Raw genomic sequence first — 23010 nt, 5'->3', positions numbered from 1 at the left:
TTCCACAGACACTGACTCTCACTGGGGTACAGTTCCACACACACTGACTCTCACTGGGGTACAGTTCCACACAAACTGACTCTCACTGGGGTACAGTTCCACAGACACTGACTCTCACTGAGGTACAGTCACACAGACACTGACTCTCACTGGGGTACATTTCCACAGACACTGACTCTCACTGGGGTACAGTTCCACAGACGCTGACACTCACTGGGGTACAGTTCCACAGACGCTGACTCTCACTGGGGTACAGATCCACAGGCACTGACTCTCACTGGGGTACAGTTTCACACAAACTGACTCTCACTGGGGTACAGTTCCACAGACACTGACTCTCACTGGGGTACAGTTCCACAGGCACTGACCCTCACTGGGGTACAGTTCCACAGACACTGACCCTCACTGGGGTACAGTTCCACAGACACTGACTCTCACTGGGGTACAGTTCCACAGGCACTGACCCTCACTGGGGTACAGTTCCACAGACACTGACCCTCACTGGGGTACAGTTCCACAGGCACTGACTCCCACTGGGGTACAGTTCCACAGACACTGACTCTCACTGGGGTACAGTTCCACAGGCACTGACCCTCACTGGGGTACAGTTCCACAGACACTGACTCTCACTGGGGTACAGTTCCACACAAACTGACTCTCACTGGGGTACAGTTCCACAGACACTGACTCTCACTGGGGTACAGTTCCACAGGCACTGACCCTCACTGGGGTACAGTTCCACAGACACTGACCCTCATTGGGGTACAGTTCCACAGACACTGACTCTCACTGGGGTACAGTTCCACAAGCACTGACTCTCACTGGGGTACAGTTCCACAGACACTGACTCTCACTTTGGGACAGTCCCACAGACACTGAACCTCGCTGGGGGACAGTTCCACAGACACTGACTCTCACTGGGGTACAGTTCCACACACACTGACTCTCACTGGGGTACAGTTCCACACAAACTGACTCTCACTGGGGTACAGTTCCACAGACACTGACTCTCACTGGGGTACAGTTCCACACACACTGACTCTCACTGGGGTACAGTTCCACACAAACTGACTCTCACTGGGGTACAGTTCCACAGACACTGACTCTCATTGAGGTACAGTCACACAGACACTGACTCTCACTGGGGTACATTTCCACAGACACTGACTCTCACTGGGGTACAGTTCCACAGACGCTGACACTCACTGGGGTACAGTTCCACAGACGCTGACTCTCACTGGGGTACAGATCCACAGGCACTGACTCTCACTGGGGTACAGTTCCACACAAACTGACTCTCACTGGGGTACAGTTCCACAGACACTGACTCTCACTGGGGTACAGTTCCACACAAACTGACTCTCACTGGGGTACAGTTCCACAGGCACTGACTCTCACTGGGGTACAGTTCCACAGACACTGACCCTCACTGGGGTACAGTTCCACAGACACTGACCCTCACTGGGGTACAGTTCCACAGACACTGACTCTCACTGGGGTACAGTTCCACAGGCACTGACCCTCACTGGGGTACAGTTCCACAGACACTGACCCTCACTGGGGTACAGTTCCACAGGCACTGACTCCCACTGGGGTACAGTTCCACAGACACTGACACTCACTGGGGTACAGTTCCACAGACACTGACTCTCACTGGGTTTCAGTCCCACAGACACTGACTCTCACTGGGGTACAGTCCCACAGACAGTGACCCTCACTTGGGTACAGTTCCACAGGCACTGACCCTCACTGGGGTACAGTTTTACAGGCACTGACTCTCACTGGGGTACAGTTCCACAGACACTGACTCTCACTGGGGTACAGTTCCACAAGCACTGACTCTCACTGGGGTGCAGTTCCACAGACACTGACTCTCACTGGGGTACAGTCCCACAGACACTGACTCTCACTGAGGTACAGTCCCACAGACACTGACTCTCACTGGGGTACAGTCCCACAGACACTGACCCTCACTGGGGTACAGTTCCACACACACTGACTCTCACTGAGGTACAGTTCCACAGACACTGACTCTCACTGGGGTACAGTTCCACAGGCACTGACTCTCACTGGGGTACAGTTCCACAGGCACTGACTCTCACTGGGGTACAGTTCCACACACACTGACTCTCACTGGGGTACAGTTCCACAGACACTGACTCTCACTGGTGTACAGTCCCACAGACACTGACTCTCACTCATTACGTTCATCAGATGCTCGCTCCGCTTCCACAGCTCATTTGATCATCAATGGACAGTGAACATCAGTGGCCGTGCCCTGGGAGTGTTTGATGGGACAGTGTAGAGGGAGCTTTACTCTGCATCTAACCCGTGCTGTACAAGCCCTGGGAGTGTTTGATAGGACAGTGTAGAGGGAGCTTTACTCTGTATCTAACCCGTGCTGTACCTGCCCTGAGAGTGTTTGATGGGACAGTGTGGAGGGAACTTACTCTGTATCTAATCCGTGCTGTACCTGTCCCGGGAGTGTTTGATGGGACAGTGTGGAGGGAACTTTACTCTGTATCTAACCCGTGCAGTACCTGCCCTGGGAGTGTTTGATGGGACAGTGTAGAGGGAGCTTTACTCTGTATCTAACCCGTGCAGTACCTGCCCTGGGAGTGTTTGATGGGACATTGAAGAGGGAGCTTTACTCTGTATCTAACCCGTGCTGTACCTGCCCTGGGAGTGTTTGATGGGACAGTGTAGAGGGAGCTTTACTCTGTATCTAACCCGTGCAGTACCTGCCCTGGGAGTGTTTGATGGGACAGTGTAGAGGGAGCTTTACTCTGTATCTAACCCGTGCTAGACCTGCCCCACGAATGTTTGATTGGACAGTGTAGAGGGAGCTTTACTCTGTATCTAACCCGTGCTGTACCTGCCCTGGGAGTGTTTGATGGGACAGTGTAGAGGGAGCTTTACTCTGTATCTAACCCTTGCTGTACCTGCCCTGTGAGTGTTTGATGGGACAGTGTGGAGGGAGCTTTACTCTGTATCTAACCCGGTACCTGCTCTGGGAGTGTTTGATGGGACAGTGTAGAGGGAGCATTACTCTGTATCTAACCCTTGCTGTACCTGCCCTGGGAGTGTTTGATGGGACAGTGTAGAGGGAGCTTTACTCTGTATCTAACCCGTGCTGTACCTGCCCTGGGAGTGTTTGATGGAGCACCTCTCTGCCACTCTTTGACTCATTCTACCTCTTTTTATGTCCCTCTCAGTCGATCTGTGTTCCCCTGCCTCTCACTGATCCCTCTCCCACTTTTCTGATTTTCTCTCTTTCCTCTGTTCATCCCTGTCAGTTTCTCTCTCTCTCTCTCTCTCTCTCTCTATTTCTATCTTTCATCTCGACCCCTTTTCTTACCTTCTTTAAGCATTCCTACTTTCAGGCACTTCATGAACCGACAGGCTTGGCAGGATTTGCGTCGCCTCTTTGTGATTTCACACTCGTTGGTTGCCGGGCAGCTGTACTCGATGTTACCTGGACCACAGGAGAGAACAAAGTGTTACCCGGGGCGGAACCCATAACGTCTCGAGTCCCATTCCCACAGACCCTGTCCCAATGTCCCATCAAACACTCCCAGGGCAGGTACAGCACGGGTTAGATACAGAGTAAAGCTCCCTCTGCACTGTCTCATCAAACACTCCCAGGGCAGGTACAGCACGGGTTAAATACAGAGTAAAGCTCCCTCTACACTGACCCATCAAACACTCCCAGGTCAGGGACAGCACGGGTTAAATACAGAGTAAAGCTCCCTCGACACTGTCCCATCAAACACTCCCAGGGCAGGTACAGCACGGGTTAGATACAGAGTAAAGCTCCCTCTACACTGTCCCATCAAACACTCCCAGGGCAGGTACAGGGTTAGATACAGAGTAAAGCTCCCTCGACACTGTCCCATCAAACACTCCCAGGGCAGGTACAGCACAGGTTAGATACAGAGGAAAGCTCCCTCTGCACTGTCCCATCAAACACTCCCAGGGCAGGTACAGCACGGGTTAGATACAGAGTAAAGCTCCCTCTACACTGTCCCATCAAACACTCCCTGGGCAGGTACAGGGTGAGATACAGAGTAAAGCTCCCTCTACACTGTCCCATCAAACACTCTCAGGGCAGGTACAACACGGGCGAGATACAGAGTAAAGCTCCCTCTACACTGTCCCATCAAACACTCCCAGGGCAGGTACAGGGTTAGATACAGACTAAAGCTCCCTCTACACTGACCCATCAAACACTCCCAGGGCAGGTACAGCACGGGTTAGATACAGACTAAAGCTCCCTCTACACTGACCCATCAAACACTCCCAGGGCAGGTACAGCACGGGTTAGATACAGAGTAAAGCTCCCTCTACACTGTCCCATCAAACACTCCCAGGGCCGGTAAAACACAGGTTAGATACAGACTAAAGCTCCCTCTACACTGACCCATCAAACACTCCCAGGGCAGGTACAGCACGGGTTAGATACAGAGTAAAGCTCCCTCTACACTGTCCCATCAAACACTCCCAGGTCAGGTACAGGGTTAGATACAGAGTAAAGCTCCCTCGACACTGTCCCATCAAACACTCCCAGGGCCGGTAAAACACAGGTTAGATACAGACTAAAGCTCCCTCTGCACTGACCCATCAAACACTCCCAGGGCAGGTACAGCACGGGTTAGATACAGAGTAAAGCTCCCTCTACACTGTCCCATCAAACACTCCCAGGGCAGGTACAGCACGGGTTAGATACAGAGTAAAGCTCCCTCTACACTGTCCCATCAAACACTCCCAGGGCAGGTACAGCATGGGTTCGTCAGTGTTTCCAACACATGAAAGAAACTATACCAGGCATATTATGGACAGTCTTCCCAACACTTTTCGGCCGTCTTTGCAGCTCCTTACACAGAATGTTCCCAACACTTCATAGACAGTATGTCCCAACGTAGAACAATGTTCCCAACTTTGTTACAGATTGTGTTCCAAGCACCTCATGGACAGTCTTTCCAGCACATTGCAGAGACATGTTACAACACTTAAAAAGAGTGTGTTCCCAAAACATTATCGAGAGTGTTCCCCAAACATGACAGAGAGTGTTCCCAAAACATTATAGAGAGTGTTCCCAACACTTTATAGAGAGTGTTCTCAAAACATTACAGAGAGTGTTCCCAAAACATTATAGTGAGTGTTCCCAACACATCATAGAGAGTGTTCCCAACGCATTATACAGAGTGTTCCCAGCACATTGCAGAGAGTGTTCCCAACACATTATACAGAGTGTTCCCAGCACATTGCAGAGAGTGTTCCCAACACATTATAGAGAGTGTTCCCAACACATTATAGAGAGTGTTCCCAGCACATTATAGAGCGTGTTCCCAACACTTTATAGACAGTGTTCCCAACATATTATACAGAGTGCTCCCAACACTTCATAGAGAGTGTTCCCAGCACATTATAGAGAGTGTTCCCAACACATTATAGAGAGTGTTCCCGACACATTATAGAGAGTGTTCCCAACACATTATAGAGAGTGTTCCCGACACATTATAGAGAGTGTTCCCAACACTTCATAGAGAGTGTTCCCAGCACATTATAGAGAGTGTTCCCAACACATTATAGAGAGTGTTCCCGACACATTATAGAGAGTGTTCCCAACACATTATAGAGAGTGTTCCCAACACATTATACAGAGTGCTCCCAACACTTCATAGAGAGTGTTCCCAGCACATTATAGAGAGTGTTCCCAACACATTATAGAGAGTGTTCCCGACACATTATAGAGAGTGTTCCCAACACATTATAGAGAGTGTTCCCAGCACATTATAGAGAGTGTTCCCAACACTTTACAGAGAGTGTTCCCAACACATTATACAGAGTATTCCCAACACATTATAGAGAGAGTTCCCGACACATCATAGAGAGAGTTCCCGACACATTATAGAGAGTGTTCCCGAGACATTATAGAGAGTGTTCCCAGCACATTATAGAGAGTGTTCCCAACACATTATAGAGAGTGTTCCCGACGCATTATAGAGAGTGTTCCCAACACATTATAGAGTGTTCCCATCACATTTTCGAGAGTGTTCCCATCACATTATAGAGAGTGTTCCCATCACATTATAGAGAGTGTTCCCAGCACATTATAGAGTGCTCCCAGCACATTATAGAGAGTGTTCCCATCACATTATAGAGAGTGTTCCCAACACATTATAGAGAGTGTTCCCGGCACATTATAGAGAGTGTTCCCGGCACATTATAGAGAGTGTTCACAACACATTATAGAGAGTGTTCCCGACACTTTATAGAGAGTGTTCCCGGCACATTATAGAGAGTGTTCCCGGCACATTATAGAGAGTGTTCCCAACACATTATAGAGAGTGTTCCCGACACTTTAGAGAGAGTGTTCCCGACACATTATACAGAGTATTCCCAACACATTATAGAGAGAGTTCCCGACACATCATAGAGAGAGTTCCCGACACATTATAGAGAGTGTTCCTGACACATTATAGAGAGTGTTCCCAGCACATTATAGAGAGTGTTCCCGACACATTATAGAGAGTGTTCCCAACACATTATAGAGAGTGTTCCCAACACATTATAGACAGTGTTCCCAACACATTATAGAGAGTGTTCCCGACACATTATAGAGAGTGTTCCCAGCACATTATAGAGAGTGTTCCCGACACATTATAGAGAGTGTTCCCAGCACATTATAGAGAGTGTTCCCGACACATTATAGAGAGTGTTCCCAGCACATTTTAGAGAGTGTTCCCAACACATTATAGAGAGTGTTCCCGACACATCATAGGGAGTGTTACCAACACTTAAAAGAGAGTGTTCCCGACGCATTATAGAGAGTGTTCCCGACACATTATAGAGTGTTCCCATCACATTATAGAGAGTGTTCCCAGCACATTATAGAGTGTTCCCATCACATTATAGAGAGTGTTCCCAACACATTATAGAGTGTTCCCATCACATTATAGAGAGTGTTCCCAGCACATTATAGAGAGTGTTCCCAGCACATTATAGAGAGTGTTCCCAGCACATTATAGAGTGTTCCCATCACATTACAGAGAGTGTTCCCAGCACATTATAGAGAGTGTTCCCAGCACATTATAGAGAGTGTTCCCAGCACATTTGAGAATGTTCCCATCACAATATAGAGAGTGTTCCCAGCACATTATAGAGAGTGTTCCCAGCACATTATAGAGTGTTCCCAGCACATTATAGAGAGTGTTCCCAGCACATTATCGAGAGTGTTCCCAGCACATTATAGATAGTGTTCCCAACACATTATAGAGAGTGTTCCCGACACATTATAGAGTGTTCCCATCACATTATAGAGAGTGTTCCCAGCACATTATAGAGAGTGTTCCCAGCACATTATAGAGAGTGTTCCCAGCACATTTGAGAATGTTCCCATCACAATATAGAGAGTGTTCCCAGCACATTATAGAGAGTGTTCCCAGCACATTATAGAGTGTTCCCAGCACATTATAGAGAGTGTTCCCAGCACATTATCGAGAGTGTTCCCAGCACATTATAGAGAGTGTTCCCAACACATTATAGAGAGTGTTCCCGACACATTATAGAGAGTGTTCCCAACACATTATAGAGAGTGTTCCCAGCACATTATAGAGAGTGTTCCCGACACATTATAGAGAGTGTTCCCAGCACATTATAGAGAGTGTTCCCGACACATTATAGAGAGTGTTCCCGACACATTATAGAGAGTGTTCCCGACACATTATAGAGAGTGTTCCCGACACATTATAGAGAGTGTTCCCGACACATTATAGAGAGTGTTCCCGACACATTATAGAGAGCGTTCCCAGCACATTATCGAGTGTTCCCAGCACATTATAGAGAGTGTTCCCAACACATTATAGAGAGTGTTCCCAACACATGATAGATAGTGTTCCCAACACATTATAGAGAGTGTTCCCAACACATAATAGAGAGTGTTCCGGACACATTGTAGAGAGTGTTCCCAACAATTTATAGAGAGTGTTCCCAGCAAATTATGGAGACTGTTCCCAGCACTTTATAGAAAGTGTTCCCAGCACATTATGGAGAGTGTTCCCAGCATATTATAGAGAGAGTTCCCGACACATCATAGAGAGAGTTCCCGACACATTATGGAGAGAGTTCCCGACACATTATAGAGAGTGTTCCCAGCACATTATAGAGAGTGTTCCCAGCACATTATAGAGTGTTCCCATCACATTATAGAGAGTGTTCCCAGCACATTATAGAGAGTGTTCCCAGCAAATTATAGAGAGTGTTCCCAACACATTATAGAGAGTGTTCCCATCACATTATAGAGAGTGTTCCCAGCACATTATAGAGAGTGTTCCCAACACTTTATAGAGAGTGTTCCCAACACATTATATACAGTGTTCCCTACACATTATAGAGAGTGTTCCCATCACATTATAGACAGTGTTCCCAGCACATTATAAAGAGTGTTCCCAGCACATTATAGAGAGTGTTCCCAACACTTGAGAGAGTGTTCCCAGCACATTATAGAGAGTGTTCCCAGCACATTATAGAGAGTGTTCCCAGCACATTATAGAGAGTGTTCCCAACACATTATAGAGAGTGTTCCCGACACATTATAGAGAGTGTTCCAAGCACATTATAGAGAGTGTTCCCAGCACATTATAGAGAGTGTTCCTAGCACATTATAGAGCGTGTTCCCGACACATTATAGAGAGTGTACCCAGCACATTATAGAGAGTGTTCCCGACACATTATAGAGAGTGTTCCCAGCACATTATAGAGAGTGTTCCCGACACATTATAGAGAGTGTTCCCAGCACATTATAGAGAGTGTACCCAGCACATTATAGAGAGTGTTCCCAGCACATTATAGAGAGTGTTCCCAACACATTATAGAGAGTGTTCCCGACACATTATAGAGAGTGTTCCCAACACTTTATAGAGAGTGTTCCCGACACATTATAGAGAGTGTTCCCGACACTTTATAGAGAGTGTTCCCAACACAATATAGAGAGTGTTCCCAGCACATTATAGAGAGTGTTCCCGACACATTATAGAGAGTGTTCCCGACACTTTATAGAGAGTGTTCCCAACACAATATAGAGAGTGTTCCCAGCACATTATAGAGAGTGTTCCCAACACATTATAGACAGTGTTCCCAGCACATTATAGAGAGTGTTCCCAGCACATTATAGACAGTGTTCCCAGCACATTATAAAGAGTGTTCCCAGCACATTATAGAGAGTGTTCCCAACACTTGAGAGAGTGTTCCCAGCACATTATAGAGAGTGTTCCCAGCACATTATAGAGAGTGTTCCCAGCACATTATAGAGAGTGTTCCCAACACATTATAGAGAGTGTTCCCGACACATTATAGAGAGTGTTCCAAGCACATTATAGAGAGTGTTCCCAGCACATTATAGAGAGTGTTCCTAGCACATTATAGAGCGTGTTCCCGACACATTATAGAGAGTGTACCCAGCACATTATAGAGAGTGTTCCCGACACATTATAGAGAGTGTTCCCAGCACATTATAGAGAGTGTTCCCGACACATTATAGAGAGTGTTCCCAGCACATTATAGAGAGTGTACCCAGCACATTATAGAGAGTGTTCCCAGCACATTATAGAGAGTGTTCCCAACACATTATAGAGAGTGTTCCCGACACATTATAGAGAGTGTTCCCAACACTTTATAGAGAGTGTTCCCGACACATTATAGAGAGTGTTCCCGACACTTTATAGAGAGTGTTCCCAACACAATATAGAGAGTGTTCCCAGCACATTATAGAGAGTGTTCCCGACACATTATAGAGAGTGTTCCCGACACTTTATAGAGAGTGTTCCCAACACAATATAGAGAGTGTTCCCAGCACATTATAGAGAGTGTTCCCAACACATTATAGACAGTGTTCCCAGCACATTATAGAGAGTGTTCCCAGCACATTATAGGGAGTGTTTCCAACACAATATAGAGAGTGTTCCCAGCACATTATAGAGAGTGTTCCCGACACATTATAGAGAGTGTTCCCGACACTTTATAGAGAGTGTTCCCGACACATTATAGAGAGTGTTCCCAACACATTATAGAGAGTGTTCCCGACACTTTATAGAGAGTGTTCCCGACACATTATAGAGAGTGTTCCCGACACTTTATAGAGAGTGTTCCCAACACAATATAGAGTGTTCCCGACACATTATAGAGAGTGTTCCCGACACTTTATAGAGAGTGTTCCCAACACAATATAGAGAGTGTTCCCAGCACATTATAGAGAGTGTTCCCGACACATTATAGAGAGTGTTCCCGACACATTATAGAGAGTGTTCCCAGCACATTATAGAGAGTGTTCCCGACACATTATAGAGAGTGTTCCCGACACTTTATAGAGAGTGTTCCCAACACATTATAGAGAGTGTTCCCGACACAATATAGAGAGTGTTCCCAGCACATTATAGAGAGTGTTCCCGACACATTATAGAGAGTGTTCCCGACACATTATAGAGAGTGTTCCCAGCACATTATAGAGAGTGTTCCCGACACATTATAGAGAGTGTTCCCGACACTTTATAGAGAGTGTTCCCAACACATTATAGAGAGTGTTCCTGACACATTATAGAGAGTGTTCCCGACACATTATAGAGAGTGTTCCCAGCACATTATAGAGAGTGTTCCCATCACATTATAGAGAGTGTTCCCAACACATTATAGAGAGTGTTCCCAGCACATTATAGAGAGTGTTCCCATCACATTATAGAGAGTGTTCCCAACACATTATAGAGAGTGTTCCCAACACATTATAGAGAGTGTTCCCAACACATTACAGAGAGTGTTCCCGACACATTATAGAGAGTGTTCCCAACACATTATAGAGAGTGTTCCCAACACATTATAGAGAGTGTTCCCGACACTTTATAGAGAGTGTTCCCAGCACATTATAGACAGTGTTCCCGACACTTTATAGAGAGTGTTCCCGACACATTATAGAGAGTGTTCCCGACACTTTATAGAGAGTGTTCCCAACACAATATAGAGAGTGTTCCCAGCACATTATAGAGAGTGTTCCCAACACATTATAGACAGTGTTCCCAGCACATTATAGAGAGTGTTCCCAGCACATTATAGGGAGTGTTTCCAACACAATATAGAGAGTGTTCCCAGCACATTATAGAGAGTGTTCCCGACACATTATAGAGAGTGTTCCCGACACTTTATAGAGAGTGTTCCCGACACATTATAGAGAGTGTTCCCAACACATTATAGAGAGTGTTCCCGACACTTTATAGAGAGTGTTCCCGACACATTATAGAGAGTGTTCCCGACACTTTATAGAGAGTGTTCCCAACACAATATAGAGAGTGTTCCCGACATATTATAGAGAGTGTTCCCGACACTTTATAGAGAGTGTTCCCAACACAATATAGAGAGTGTTCCCAGCACATTATAGAGAGTGTTCCCGACACATTATAGAGAGTGTTCCCGACACATTATAGAGAGTGTTCCCAGCACATTATAGAGAGTGTTCCCGACACATTATAGAGAGTGTTCCCGACACTTTATAGAGAGTGTTCCCAACACATTATAGAGAGTGTTCCCGACACAATATAGAGAGTGTTCCCAGCACATTATAGAGAGTGTTCCCGACACATTATAGAGAGTGTTCCCGACACATTATAGAGAGTGTTCCCAGCACATTATAGAGAGTGTTCCCGACACATTATAGAGAGTGTTCCCGACACTTTATAGAGAGTGTTCCCAACACATTATAGAGAGTGTTCCTGACACATTATAGAGAGTGTTCCCGACACATTATAGAGAGTGTTCCCAGCACATTATAGAGAGTGTTCCCATCACATTATAGAGAGTGTTCCCAACACATTATAGAGAGTGTTCCCAGCACATTATAGAGAGTGTTCCCACCACATTATAGAGAGTGTTCCCAACACATTATAGAGAGTGTTCCCAACACATTATAGAGAGTGTTCCCAACACATTACAGAGAGTGTTCCCGACACATTATAGAGAGTGTTCCCAACACATTATAGAGAGTGTTCCCAACACATTATAGAGAGTGTTCCCGACACTTTATAGAGAGTGTTCCCAGCACATTATAGACAGTGTTCCCGACACATTATAGAGAGTGTTCCCAACACATTATAGAGAGTGTTCCCGACACTTTATAGAGAGTGTTCCCGACACATTATAGAGAGTGTTCCCAGCACATTATAGAGAGTGTTCCCAACACATTATAGACAGTGTTCCCAGCACATTATAGAGAGTGTTTCCAACACATTATAGAGAGTGTTCCCGACACATTATAGAGAGTGTTCCCGACACATTATAGAGAGTGTTCCCAACACATTATAGAGAGTGTTCCCGACACATTATAGAGAGTGTTCCCGACACATTATAGATAGTGTTCCCGACACATTATAGAGAGTGTTCCCGACACATTATAGAGAGTGTTCCCGACACATTATAGAGAGTGTTCCCAGCACTTAAAAGAGAGTGTTCCCAACACATTATAGAGAGTGTTCCCGACACATTATAGAGAGTGTTCCCAACACATTATAGAGAGTGTTCCCGACACATTATAGAGAGTGTTCCCAACACATTATAGAGAGTGTTCCCGACACATTATAGAGAGTGTTCCCGACACTTTATAGAGAGTGTTCCCAACACAATATAGAGAGTGTTCCCATCACATTATAGAGAGTGTTCCCAACACATTATAGACAGTGTTCCCAGCACATTATAGAGAGTGTTCCCAGCACATTATAGAGAGTGTTCCCAACACATTATAGAGAGTGTTCCCAGCACATTATAGAGAGTGTTCCCATCACATTATAGAGAGTGTTCCCAACACATTATAGAGAGTGTTCCCAACACATTATAGAGAGTGTTCCCAACACATTATAGAGAGTGTTCCCGACACATTACAGAGAGTGTTCCCGACACATTATAGAGAGTGTTCCCAACACATTATAGAGAGTGTTCCCAACACATTATAGAGAGTGTTCCCGACACTTTATAGAGAGTGTTCCCAGCACATTATAGAGAGTGTTCCCGACACTTTATAGAGAGTGTTCCCGACACATTATAGAGAGTGTTCCCAGCACATTATAGAGAGTGTTCCCAACACATTATAGACAGTGTTCCCAGCACATTATAGAGAGTGTTCCCAACACATTATAGAGAGTGTTCCCAACACATTATAGAGAGTGTTCCCGACACATTATAGAGAGTGTTCCCAACACATTATAGAGAGTGTTCCCGACACATTATAGAGAGTGTTCCCGACACATTATAGATAGTGTTCCCGACACATTATAGAGAGTGTTCCCGACACATTATAGAGAGTGTTCCCAGCACTTTATAGAGAGTGTTCCCAACACATTATAGAGAGTGTTCCCGACGCATTATAGAGAGTGTTCCCAACACATTATAGAGAGTGTTCCCGACACATTATAGAGAGTGTTCCCAACACATTATAGAGAGTGTTCCCGACACATTATAGAGAGTGTTCCCAACACATTATAGAGAGTGTTCCCAGCACATTATAGAGAGTGTTCCCGACACATTATAGAGAGTGTTCCCGACGCATTATAGAGAGTGTTCCCAGCACATTATAGAGTGTTCCCAGCACATTATAGAGAGTGTTCCCGACACATTATAGAGAGTGTTCCCAACACATTATAGAGTGTTCCCATCACATTATAGAGAGTGTTCCCAGCATATTATAGAGAGTGTTCCCAGCATATTATAGAGAGTGTTCCCAGCACATTATAGAGTGTTCCCATCACATTATAGAGAGTGTTCCCAGCACATTATAGAGAGTGTTCCCAGCATATTATAGAGAGTGTTCCCAGCATATTATAGAGAGTGTTCCCAGCACATTATAGAGAGTGTTCCCAGCACATTATAGAGTGTTCCCAGCACATTTTCGAGAGTGTTCCCGACACATCATAGGGAGTGTTCCCAACACTTAAAAGAGAGTGTTCCCGACGCATTATAGAGAGTGTTCCCAACACATTATAGAGTGTTCCCATCACATTATAGAGAGTGTTCCCATCACATTATAGAGAGTGTTCCCAGCATATTATAGAGAGTGTTCCCAGCATATTATAGAGAGTGTTCCCAGCAAATTATAGAGAGTGTTCCCATCACATTATAGAGAGTGTTCCCAGCACATTATAGAGAGTGTTCCCGACACATTATAGAGTGTTCCCGACACTTTATAGAGAGTGTTCCCAACACAATATAGAGAGTGTTCCCAGCACATTATAGAGAGTGTTCCCGACACATTATAGAGAGTGTTCCCGACACTTTATAGAGAGTGTTCCCGACACATTATAGAGAGTGTTCCCGACACATTATAGAGAGTGTTCCCGACACTTTATAGAGAGTGTTCCCAACACAATATAGAGAGTGTTCCCGACACATTATAGAGAGTGTTCCCGACACTTTATAGAGAGTGTTCCCAACACAATATAGAGAGTGTTCCCAGCACATTATAGAGAGTGTTCCCGACACATTATAGAGAGTGTTCCCGACACATTATAGAGAGTGTTCCCAGCACATTATAGAGAGTGTTCCCGACACATTATAGAGAGTGTTCCCGACACTTTATAGAGAGTGTTCCCAACACATTATAGAGAGTGTTCCCGACACAATATAGAGAGTGTTCCCAGCACATTATAGAGAGTGTTCCCGACACATTATAGAGAGTGTTCCCGACACATTATAGAGAGTGTTCCCAGCACATTATAGAGAGTGTTCCCGACACATTATAGAGAGTGTTCCCGACACTTTATAGAGAGTGTTCCCAACACATTATAGAGAGTGTTCCTGACACATTATAGAGAGTGTTCCCGACACATTATAGAGAGTGTTCCCAGCACATTATAGAGAGTGTTCCCATCACATTATAGAGAGTGTTCCCAACACATTATAGAGAGTGTTCCCAGCACATTATAGAGAGTGTTCCCAACACATTATAGAGAGTGTTCCCAACACATTATAGAGAGTGTTCCCAACACATTACAGAGAGTGTTCCCGACACATTATAGAGAGTGTTCCCAACACATTATAGAGAGTGTTCCCAACACATTATAGAGAGTGTTCCCGACACTTTATAGAGAGTGTTCCCAGCACATTATAGACAGTGTTCCCGACACATTATAGCGAGTGTTCCCAACACATTTTTGAGAGTGTTCCCGACACTTTATAGAGAGTGTTCCCGACACATTATAGAGAGTGTTCCCAGCACATTATAGAGAGTGTTCCCAACACATTATAGACAGTGTTCCCAGCACATTATAGAGAGTGTTCCCAACACATTATAGAGAGTGTTCCCAACACATTATAGAGAGTGTTCCCGACACATTATAGAGAGTGTTCCCAACACATTATAGAGAGTGTTCCCGACACATTATAGAGAGTGTTCCCGACACATTATAGAGAGTGTTCCCAGCACATTATAGAGAGTGTTCCCGACACATTATAGAGAGTGTTCCCGACACTTTATAGAGAGTGTTCCCAACACATTATAGAGAGTGTTCCCGACACAATATAGAGAGTGTTCCCAGCACATTATAGAGAGTGTTCCCGACACATTATAGAGAGTGTTCCCGACACATTATAGAGAGTGTTCCCAGCACATTATAGAGAGTGTTCCCGACACATTATAGAGAGTGTTCCCGACACTTTATAGAGAGTGTTCCCAACACATTATAGAGAGTGTTCCTGACACATTATAGAGAGTGTTCCCGACACATTATAGAGAGTGTTCCCAGCACATTATAGAGAGTGTTCCCATCACATTATAGAAAGTGTTCCCAACACATTATAGAGAGTGTTCCCAGCACATTATAGAGAGTGTTCCCATCACATTATAGAGAGTGTTCCCAACACATTATAGAGAGTGTTCCCAACACATTATAGAGAGTGTTCCCAACATATTATAGAGAGTGTTCCCAACACATTACAGAGAGTGTTCCCGACACATTATAGAGAGTGTTCCCAACACATTATAGAGAGTGTTCCCAACACATTATAGAGAGTGTTCCCGACACTTTATAGAGAGTGTTCCCAGCACATTATAGACAGTGTTCCCGACACATTATAGAGAGTGTTCCCAACACATTATCGAGAGTGTTCCCGACACTTTATAGAGAGTGTTCCCGACACATTATAGAGAGTGTTCCCAGCACATTATAGAGAGTGTTCCCAACACATTATAGACAGTGTTCCCAGCACATTATAGAGAGTGTTCCCAACACATTATAGAGAGTGTTCCCAACACATTATAGAGAGTGTTCCCGACACATTATAGAGAGTGTTCCCAACACATTATAGAGAGTGTTCCCGACACATTATAGAGAGTGTTCCCGACACATTATAGATAGTGTTCCCGACACATTATAGAGAGTGTTCCCGACACATTATAGAGAGTGTTCCCGACACATTATAGAGAGTGTTCCCAGCACTTAAAAGAGAGTGTTCCCAACACATTATAGAGAGTGTTCCCGACACATTATAGAGAGTGTTCCCAACACATTATAGAGAGTGTTCCCGACACATTATAGAGAGTGTTCCCAACACATTATAGAGAGTGTTCCCGACACATTATAGAGAGTGTTCCCGACACTTTATAGAGAGTGTTCCCAACACAATATAGAGAGTGTTCCCAGCACATTATAGAGAGTGTTCCCAACACATTATAGACAGTGTTCCCAGCACATTATAGAGAGTGTTCCCAGCACATTATAGAGAGTGTTCCCAACACATTATAGAGAGTGTTCCCAGCACATTATAGAGAGTGTTCCCATCACATTATAGAGAGTGTTCCCAACACATTATAGAGAGTGTTCCCAACACATTATAGAGAGTGTTCCCAACACATTATAGAGAGTGTTCCCAACACATTACAGAGAGTGTTCCCGACACATTATAGAGAGTGTTCCCAACACATTATAGAGAGTGTTCCCAACACATTATAGAGAGTGTTCCCGACACTTTATAGAGAGTGTTCCCAGCACATTATAGAGAGTGTTCCCGACACTTTATAGAGAGTGTTCCCGACACATTATAGAGAGTGTTCCCAGCACATTATAGAGAGTGTTCCCAACACATTATAGACAGTGTTCCCAGCACATTATAGAGAGTGTTCCCAACACATTATAGAGAGTGTTCCCAACACATTATAGAGAGTGTTCCCGACACATTATAGAGAGTGTTCCCAACACATTATAGAGAGTGTTCCCGACACATTATAGAGAGTGTTCCCGACACATTATAGATAGTGTTCCCGACACATTATAGAGAGTGTTCCCGACACATTATAGAGAGTGTTCCCGACACATTAAAGAGAGTGTTCCCAGCACTTTATAGAGAGTGTTCCCAACACATTATAGAGAGTGTTCCCGACACATTATTGAGAGTGTTCCCAACACATTATAGAGAGTGTTCCCGACACATTATAGAGAGTGTTCCCAACACATTATAGAGAGTGTTCCCGACACATTATAGAGAGTGTTCCCAACACATTATAGAGAGTGTTCCCAGCACATTATAGAGAGTGTTCCCGACACATTATAGAGAGTGTTCCCGACGCATTATAGAGAGTGTTCCCAGCACATTATAGAGTGTTCCCAGCACATTATAGAGAGTGTTCCCGACACATTATAGAGAGTGTTCCCAACACATTATAGAGTGTTCCCATCACATCATAGAGAGTGTTCCCAGCATATTATAGAGAGTGTTCCCAGCATATTATAGAGAGTGTTCCCAGCACATTATAGAGAGTGTTCCCAGCACATTATAGAGAGTGTTCCCAGCACATTATAGAGTGTTCCCAGCACATTTTCGAGAGTGTTCCCGACACATCATAGGGAGTGTTCCCAACACTTAAAAGAGAGTGTTCCCGACGCATTATAGAGAGTGTTCCCAACACATTATAGAGTGTTCCCATCACATTATAGAGAGTGTTCCCATCACATTATAGAGAGTGTTCCCAGCATATTATAGAGAGTGTTCCCAGCATATTATAGAGAGTGTTCCCAGCAAATTATAGAGAGTGTTCCCATCACATTATAGAGAGTGTTCCCAGCACATTATAGAGAGTGTTCCCGACACATTATAGAGTGTTCCCGACACTTTATAGAGAGTGTTCCCAACACAATATAGAGAGTGTTCCCAGCACATTATAGAGAGTGTTCCCGACACATTATAGAGAGTGTTCCCGACACTTTATAGAGAGTGTTCCCGACACATTATAGAGAGTGTTCCCGACACATTATAGAGAGTGTTCCCGACACTTTATAGAGAGTGTTCCCAACACAATATAGAGAGTGTTCCCGACACATTATAGAGAGTGTTCCCGACACTTTATAGAGAGTGTTCCCAACACAATATAGAGAGTGTTCCCAGCACATTATAGAGAGTGTTCCCGACACATTATAGAGAGTGTTCCCAGCACATTATAGAGAGTGTTCCCGACACATTATAGAGAGTGTTCCCGACACTTTATAGAGAGTGTTCCCAACACATTATAGAGAGTGTTCCCGACACAATATAGAGAGTGTTCCCAGCACATTATAGAGAGTGTTCCCGACACATTATAGAGAGTGTTCCCGACACATTATAGAGAGTGTTCCCAGCACATTATAGAGAGTGTTCCCGACACATTATAGAGAGTGTTCCCGACACTTTATAGAGAGTGTTCCCAACACATTATAGAGAGTGTTCCTGACACATTATAGAGAGTGTTCCCGACACATTATAGAGAGTGTTCCCAGCACATTATAGAGAGTGTTCCCATCACATTATAGAGAGTGTTCCCAACACATTATAGAGAGTGTTCCCAGCACATTATAGAGAGTGTTCCCATCACATTATAGAGAGTGTTCCCAACACATTATAGAGAGTGTTCCCAACACATTATAGAGAGTGTTCCCAACACATTATAGAGAGTGTTCCCAACACATTACAGAGAGTGTTCCCGACACATTATAGAGAGTGTTCCCAACACATTATAGAGAGTGTTCCCAACACATTATAGAGAGTGTTCCCGACACTTTATAGAGAGTGTTCCCAGCACATTATTGACAGTGTTCCCGACACATTATAGAGAGTGTTCCCAACACATTTTTGAGAGTGTTCCCGACACTTTATAGAGAGTGTTCCCGACACATTATAGAGAGTGTTCCCAGCACATTATAGAGAGTGTTCCCAACACATTATAGACAGTGTTCCCAGCACATTATAGAGAGTGTTCCCAACACATTATAGAGAGTGTTCCCAACACATTATAGAGAGTGTTCCCGACACATTATAGAGAGTGTTCCCAACACATTATAGAGAGTGTTCCCGACACATTATAGAGAGTGTTCCCGACACATTATAGATAGTGTTCCCGACACATTATAGAGAGTGTTCCCGACACATTATAGAGAGTGTTCCCGACACATTATAGAGAGTGTTCCCAGCACTTTATAGAGAGTGTTCCCAACACATTATAGAGAGTGTTCCCGACACATTATAGAGAGTGTTCCCGACACATTATAGAGAGTGTTCCCGACACATTATAGAGAGTGTTCCCAACACATTATAGAGAGTGTTCCCGACACATTATAGAGAGTGTTCCCGACACTTTATAGAGAGTGTTCCCAACACAATATAGAGAGTGTTCCCAGCACATTATAGAGAGTGTTCCCAACACATTATAGACAGTGTTCCCAGCACATTATAGAGTGTGTTCCCAGCACATTATAGGGAGTGTTTCCAACACAATATAGAGAGTGTTCCCAGCACATTATAGAGAGTGTTCCCGACACATTATAGAGAGTGTTCCCGACACTTTATAGAGAGTGTTCCCGACACATTATAGAGAGTGTTCCCAACACATTATAGAGAGTGTTCCCGACACTTTATAGAGAGTGTTCCCGACACATTATAGAGAGTGTTCCCGACACTTTATAGAGAGTGTTCCCAACACAATATAGAGAGTGTTCCCGACACATTATAGAGAGTGTTCCCGACACTTTATAGAGAGTGTTCCCAACACAATATAGAGAGTGTTCCCAGCACATTATAGAGAGTGTTCCCGACACATTATAGAGAGTGTTCCCGACACATTATAGAGAGTGTTCCCAGCACATTATAGAGAGTGTTCCCGACACATTATAGAGAGTGTTCCCGACACTTTATAGAGAGTGTTCCCAACACATTATAGAGAGTGTTCCCAGCACATTATAGAGAGTGTTCCCATCACATTATAGAGAGTGTTCCCAACACATTATAGAGAGTGTTCCCAGCACATTATAGAGAGTGTTCCCATCACATTATAGAGAGTGTTCCCAACACATTATAGAGAGTGTTCCCAACACATTATAGAGAGTGTTCCCAACACATTATAGAGAGTGTTCCCAACACATTACAGAGAGTGTTCCCGACACATTATAGAGAGTGTTCCCAACACATTATAGAGAGTGTTCCCAACACATTATAGAGAGTGTTCCCGACACTTTATAGAGAGTGTTCCCAGCACATTATAGAGAGTGTTCCCGACACTTTATAGAGAGTGTTCCCGACACATTATAGAGAGTGTTCCCAGCACATTATAGAGAGTGTTCCCAACACATTATAGACAGTGTTCCCAGCACATTATAGAGAGTGTTCCCAACACATTATAGAGAGTGTTCCCAACACATTATAGACAGTGTTCCCAGCACATTATAGAGAGTGTTCCCAACACATTATAGAGAGTGTTCCCAACACATTATAGAGAGTGTTCCCGACACATTATAGAGAGTGTTCCCAACACATTATAGAGAGTGTTCCCGACACATTATAGAGAGTGTTCCCGACACATTATAGAGAGTGTTCCCGACACATTATAGAGAGTGTTCCCGACACATTATAGAGAGTGTTCCCAGCACTTTATAGAGAGTGTTCCCAACACATTATAGAGAGTGTTCCCGACACATTATAGAGAGTGTTCCCAACACATTATAGAGAGTGTTCCCGACACATTATAGAGAATGTTCCCAACACATTATAGAGAGTGTTCCCGACACATTATAGAGAGTGTTCCCAACACATTATAGAGAGTGTTCCCAGCACATTATAGAGAGTGTTCCCGACACATTATAGAGAGTGTTCCCGACGCATTATAGAGAGTGTTCCCAGCACATTATAGAGTGTTCCCAGCACATTATAGAGAGTGTTCCCGACACATTACAGAGAGTGTTCCCAACACATTATAGAGTGTTCCCATCACATTATAGAGAGTGTTCCCAGCATATTACAGAGAGTGTTCCCAGCATATTATAGAGAGTGTTCCCAGCACATTATAGAGTGTTGCCATCACATTATAGAGAGTGTTCCCAGCACATTATAGAGAGTGTTCCCAGCATATTATAGAGAGTGTTCCCAGCATATTATAGAGAGTGTTCCCAGCACATTATAGAGAGTGTTCCCAGCACATTATAGAGTGTTCCCAGCACATTTTCGAGAGTGTTCCCGACACATCATAGGGAGTGTTCCCAACACTTAAAAGAGAGTGTTCCCGACGCATTATAGAGAGTGTTCCCAACACATTATAGAGTGTTCCCATCACATTATAGAGAGTGTTCCCATCACATTATAGAGAGTGTTCCCAGCATATTATAGAGAGTGTTCCCAGCATATTATAGAGAGTGTTCCCAGCAAATTATAGAGAGTGTTCCCATCACATTATAGAGAGTGTTCCCAGCACATTATAGAGAGTGTTCCCAGCACATTATAGAGTGTTCCCAGCACATTATAGAGAGTGTTCCCGACACATTACAGAGAGTGTTCCCAACACATTATAGAGTGTTCCCATCACATTATAGAGAGTGTTCCCAGCATATTATAGAGAGTGTTCCCAGCATATTATAGAGAGTGTTCCCAGCACATTATAGAGTGTTGCCATCACATTATAGAGAGTGTTCCCAGCACATTATAGAGAGTGTTCCCAGCATATTATAGAGAGTGTTCCCAGCATATTATAGAGAGTGTTCCCAGCACATTATAGAGAGTGTTCCCAGCACATTATAGAGTGTTCCCAGCACATTTTCGAGAGTGTTCCCGACACATCATAGGGAGTGTTCCCAACACTTAAAAGAGAGTGTTCCCGACGCATTATAGAGAGTGTTCCCAACACATTATAGAGTGTTCCCATCACATTATAGAGAGTGTTCCCATCACATTATAGAGAGTGTTCCCAGCATATTATAGAGAGTGTTCCCAGCATATTATAGAGAGTGTTCCCAGCAAATTATAGAGAGTGTTCCCATCACATTATAGAGAGTGTTCCCAGCACATTATAGAGAGTGTTCCCAGCACATTATAGAGTGTTCCCAGCACATTTTCGAGAGTGTTCCCAGCACATTATAGAGAGTGTTCCCAGCACATTTTAGAATGTTCCCATCACAATATAGAGAGTGTTCCCAGCACATTATAGAGAGTGTTCCCAGCACATTATCGAGAGTGTTCCCAGCACATTATAGAGAGTGTTCCCAACACATTATAGAGAGTGTTCCCGACACATTATAGAGAGTGTTCCCGACACATTATAGAGAGTGTTCCCAGCACATTATAGAGAGTGTTCCCGACACATTATAGAGAGTGTTCCCGACACATTATAGAGAGTGTTCCCATCACATTATAGAGAGTGTTCCCAACACATTATAGAGAGTGTTCCCAACACATTATAGAGAGTGTTCCCAACACATTATAGAGAGTGTTCCCAACACATTATAGAGAGTGTTCCCAACACATTATAGAGAGTGTTCCCGACACTTTATAGAGAGTGTTCCCAGCACATTATAGACAGTGTTCCCGACACATTATAGAGAGTGTTCCCAACACATTATAGAGAGTGTTCCCGACACTTTATAGAGAGTGTTCCCGACACATTATAGAGAGTGTTCCCAGCACATTATAGAGAGTGTTCCCAACACATTATAGACAGTGTTCCCAGCACATTATAGAGAGTGTTCCCAACAC

At 44.2% G+C, this 23010-nt stretch overlaps 1 protein-coding gene across 1 annotated transcript in view; it reads right to left on the bottom strand.

Annotated features, from left to right (window-relative positions):
* LOC137313926 (steroid hormone receptor ERR2-like) overlaps nucleotides 1-23010 on the bottom strand; it is a gene marked incomplete at its 3' end in the record, with an annotated part of 155348 nt that overhangs the window by 14192 nt on the left and 118146 nt on the right. Inside the window, exon 2 of the mRNA XM_067979648.1 lies at nucleotides 3359-3475. Coding sequence (XP_067835749.1) covers nucleotides 3359-3475 — 117 coding nt within the window. The remainder of the gene's footprint in view (nucleotides 1-3358; nucleotides 3476-23010) is intronic.

The sequence above is a fragment of the Heptranchias perlo genome, unplaced genomic scaffold (genome assembly GCF_035084215.1).
Source record: "Heptranchias perlo isolate sHepPer1 unplaced genomic scaffold, sHepPer1.hap1 HAP1_SCAFFOLD_492, whole genome shotgun sequence".
NCBI lineage: Eukaryota > Metazoa > Chordata > Chondrichthyes > Hexanchiformes > Hexanchidae > Heptranchias > Heptranchias perlo.
The sequence above is the reverse complement of the archived record's forward strand: the minus strand, read 5'-3'. Positions and strand labels throughout refer to the sequence as shown.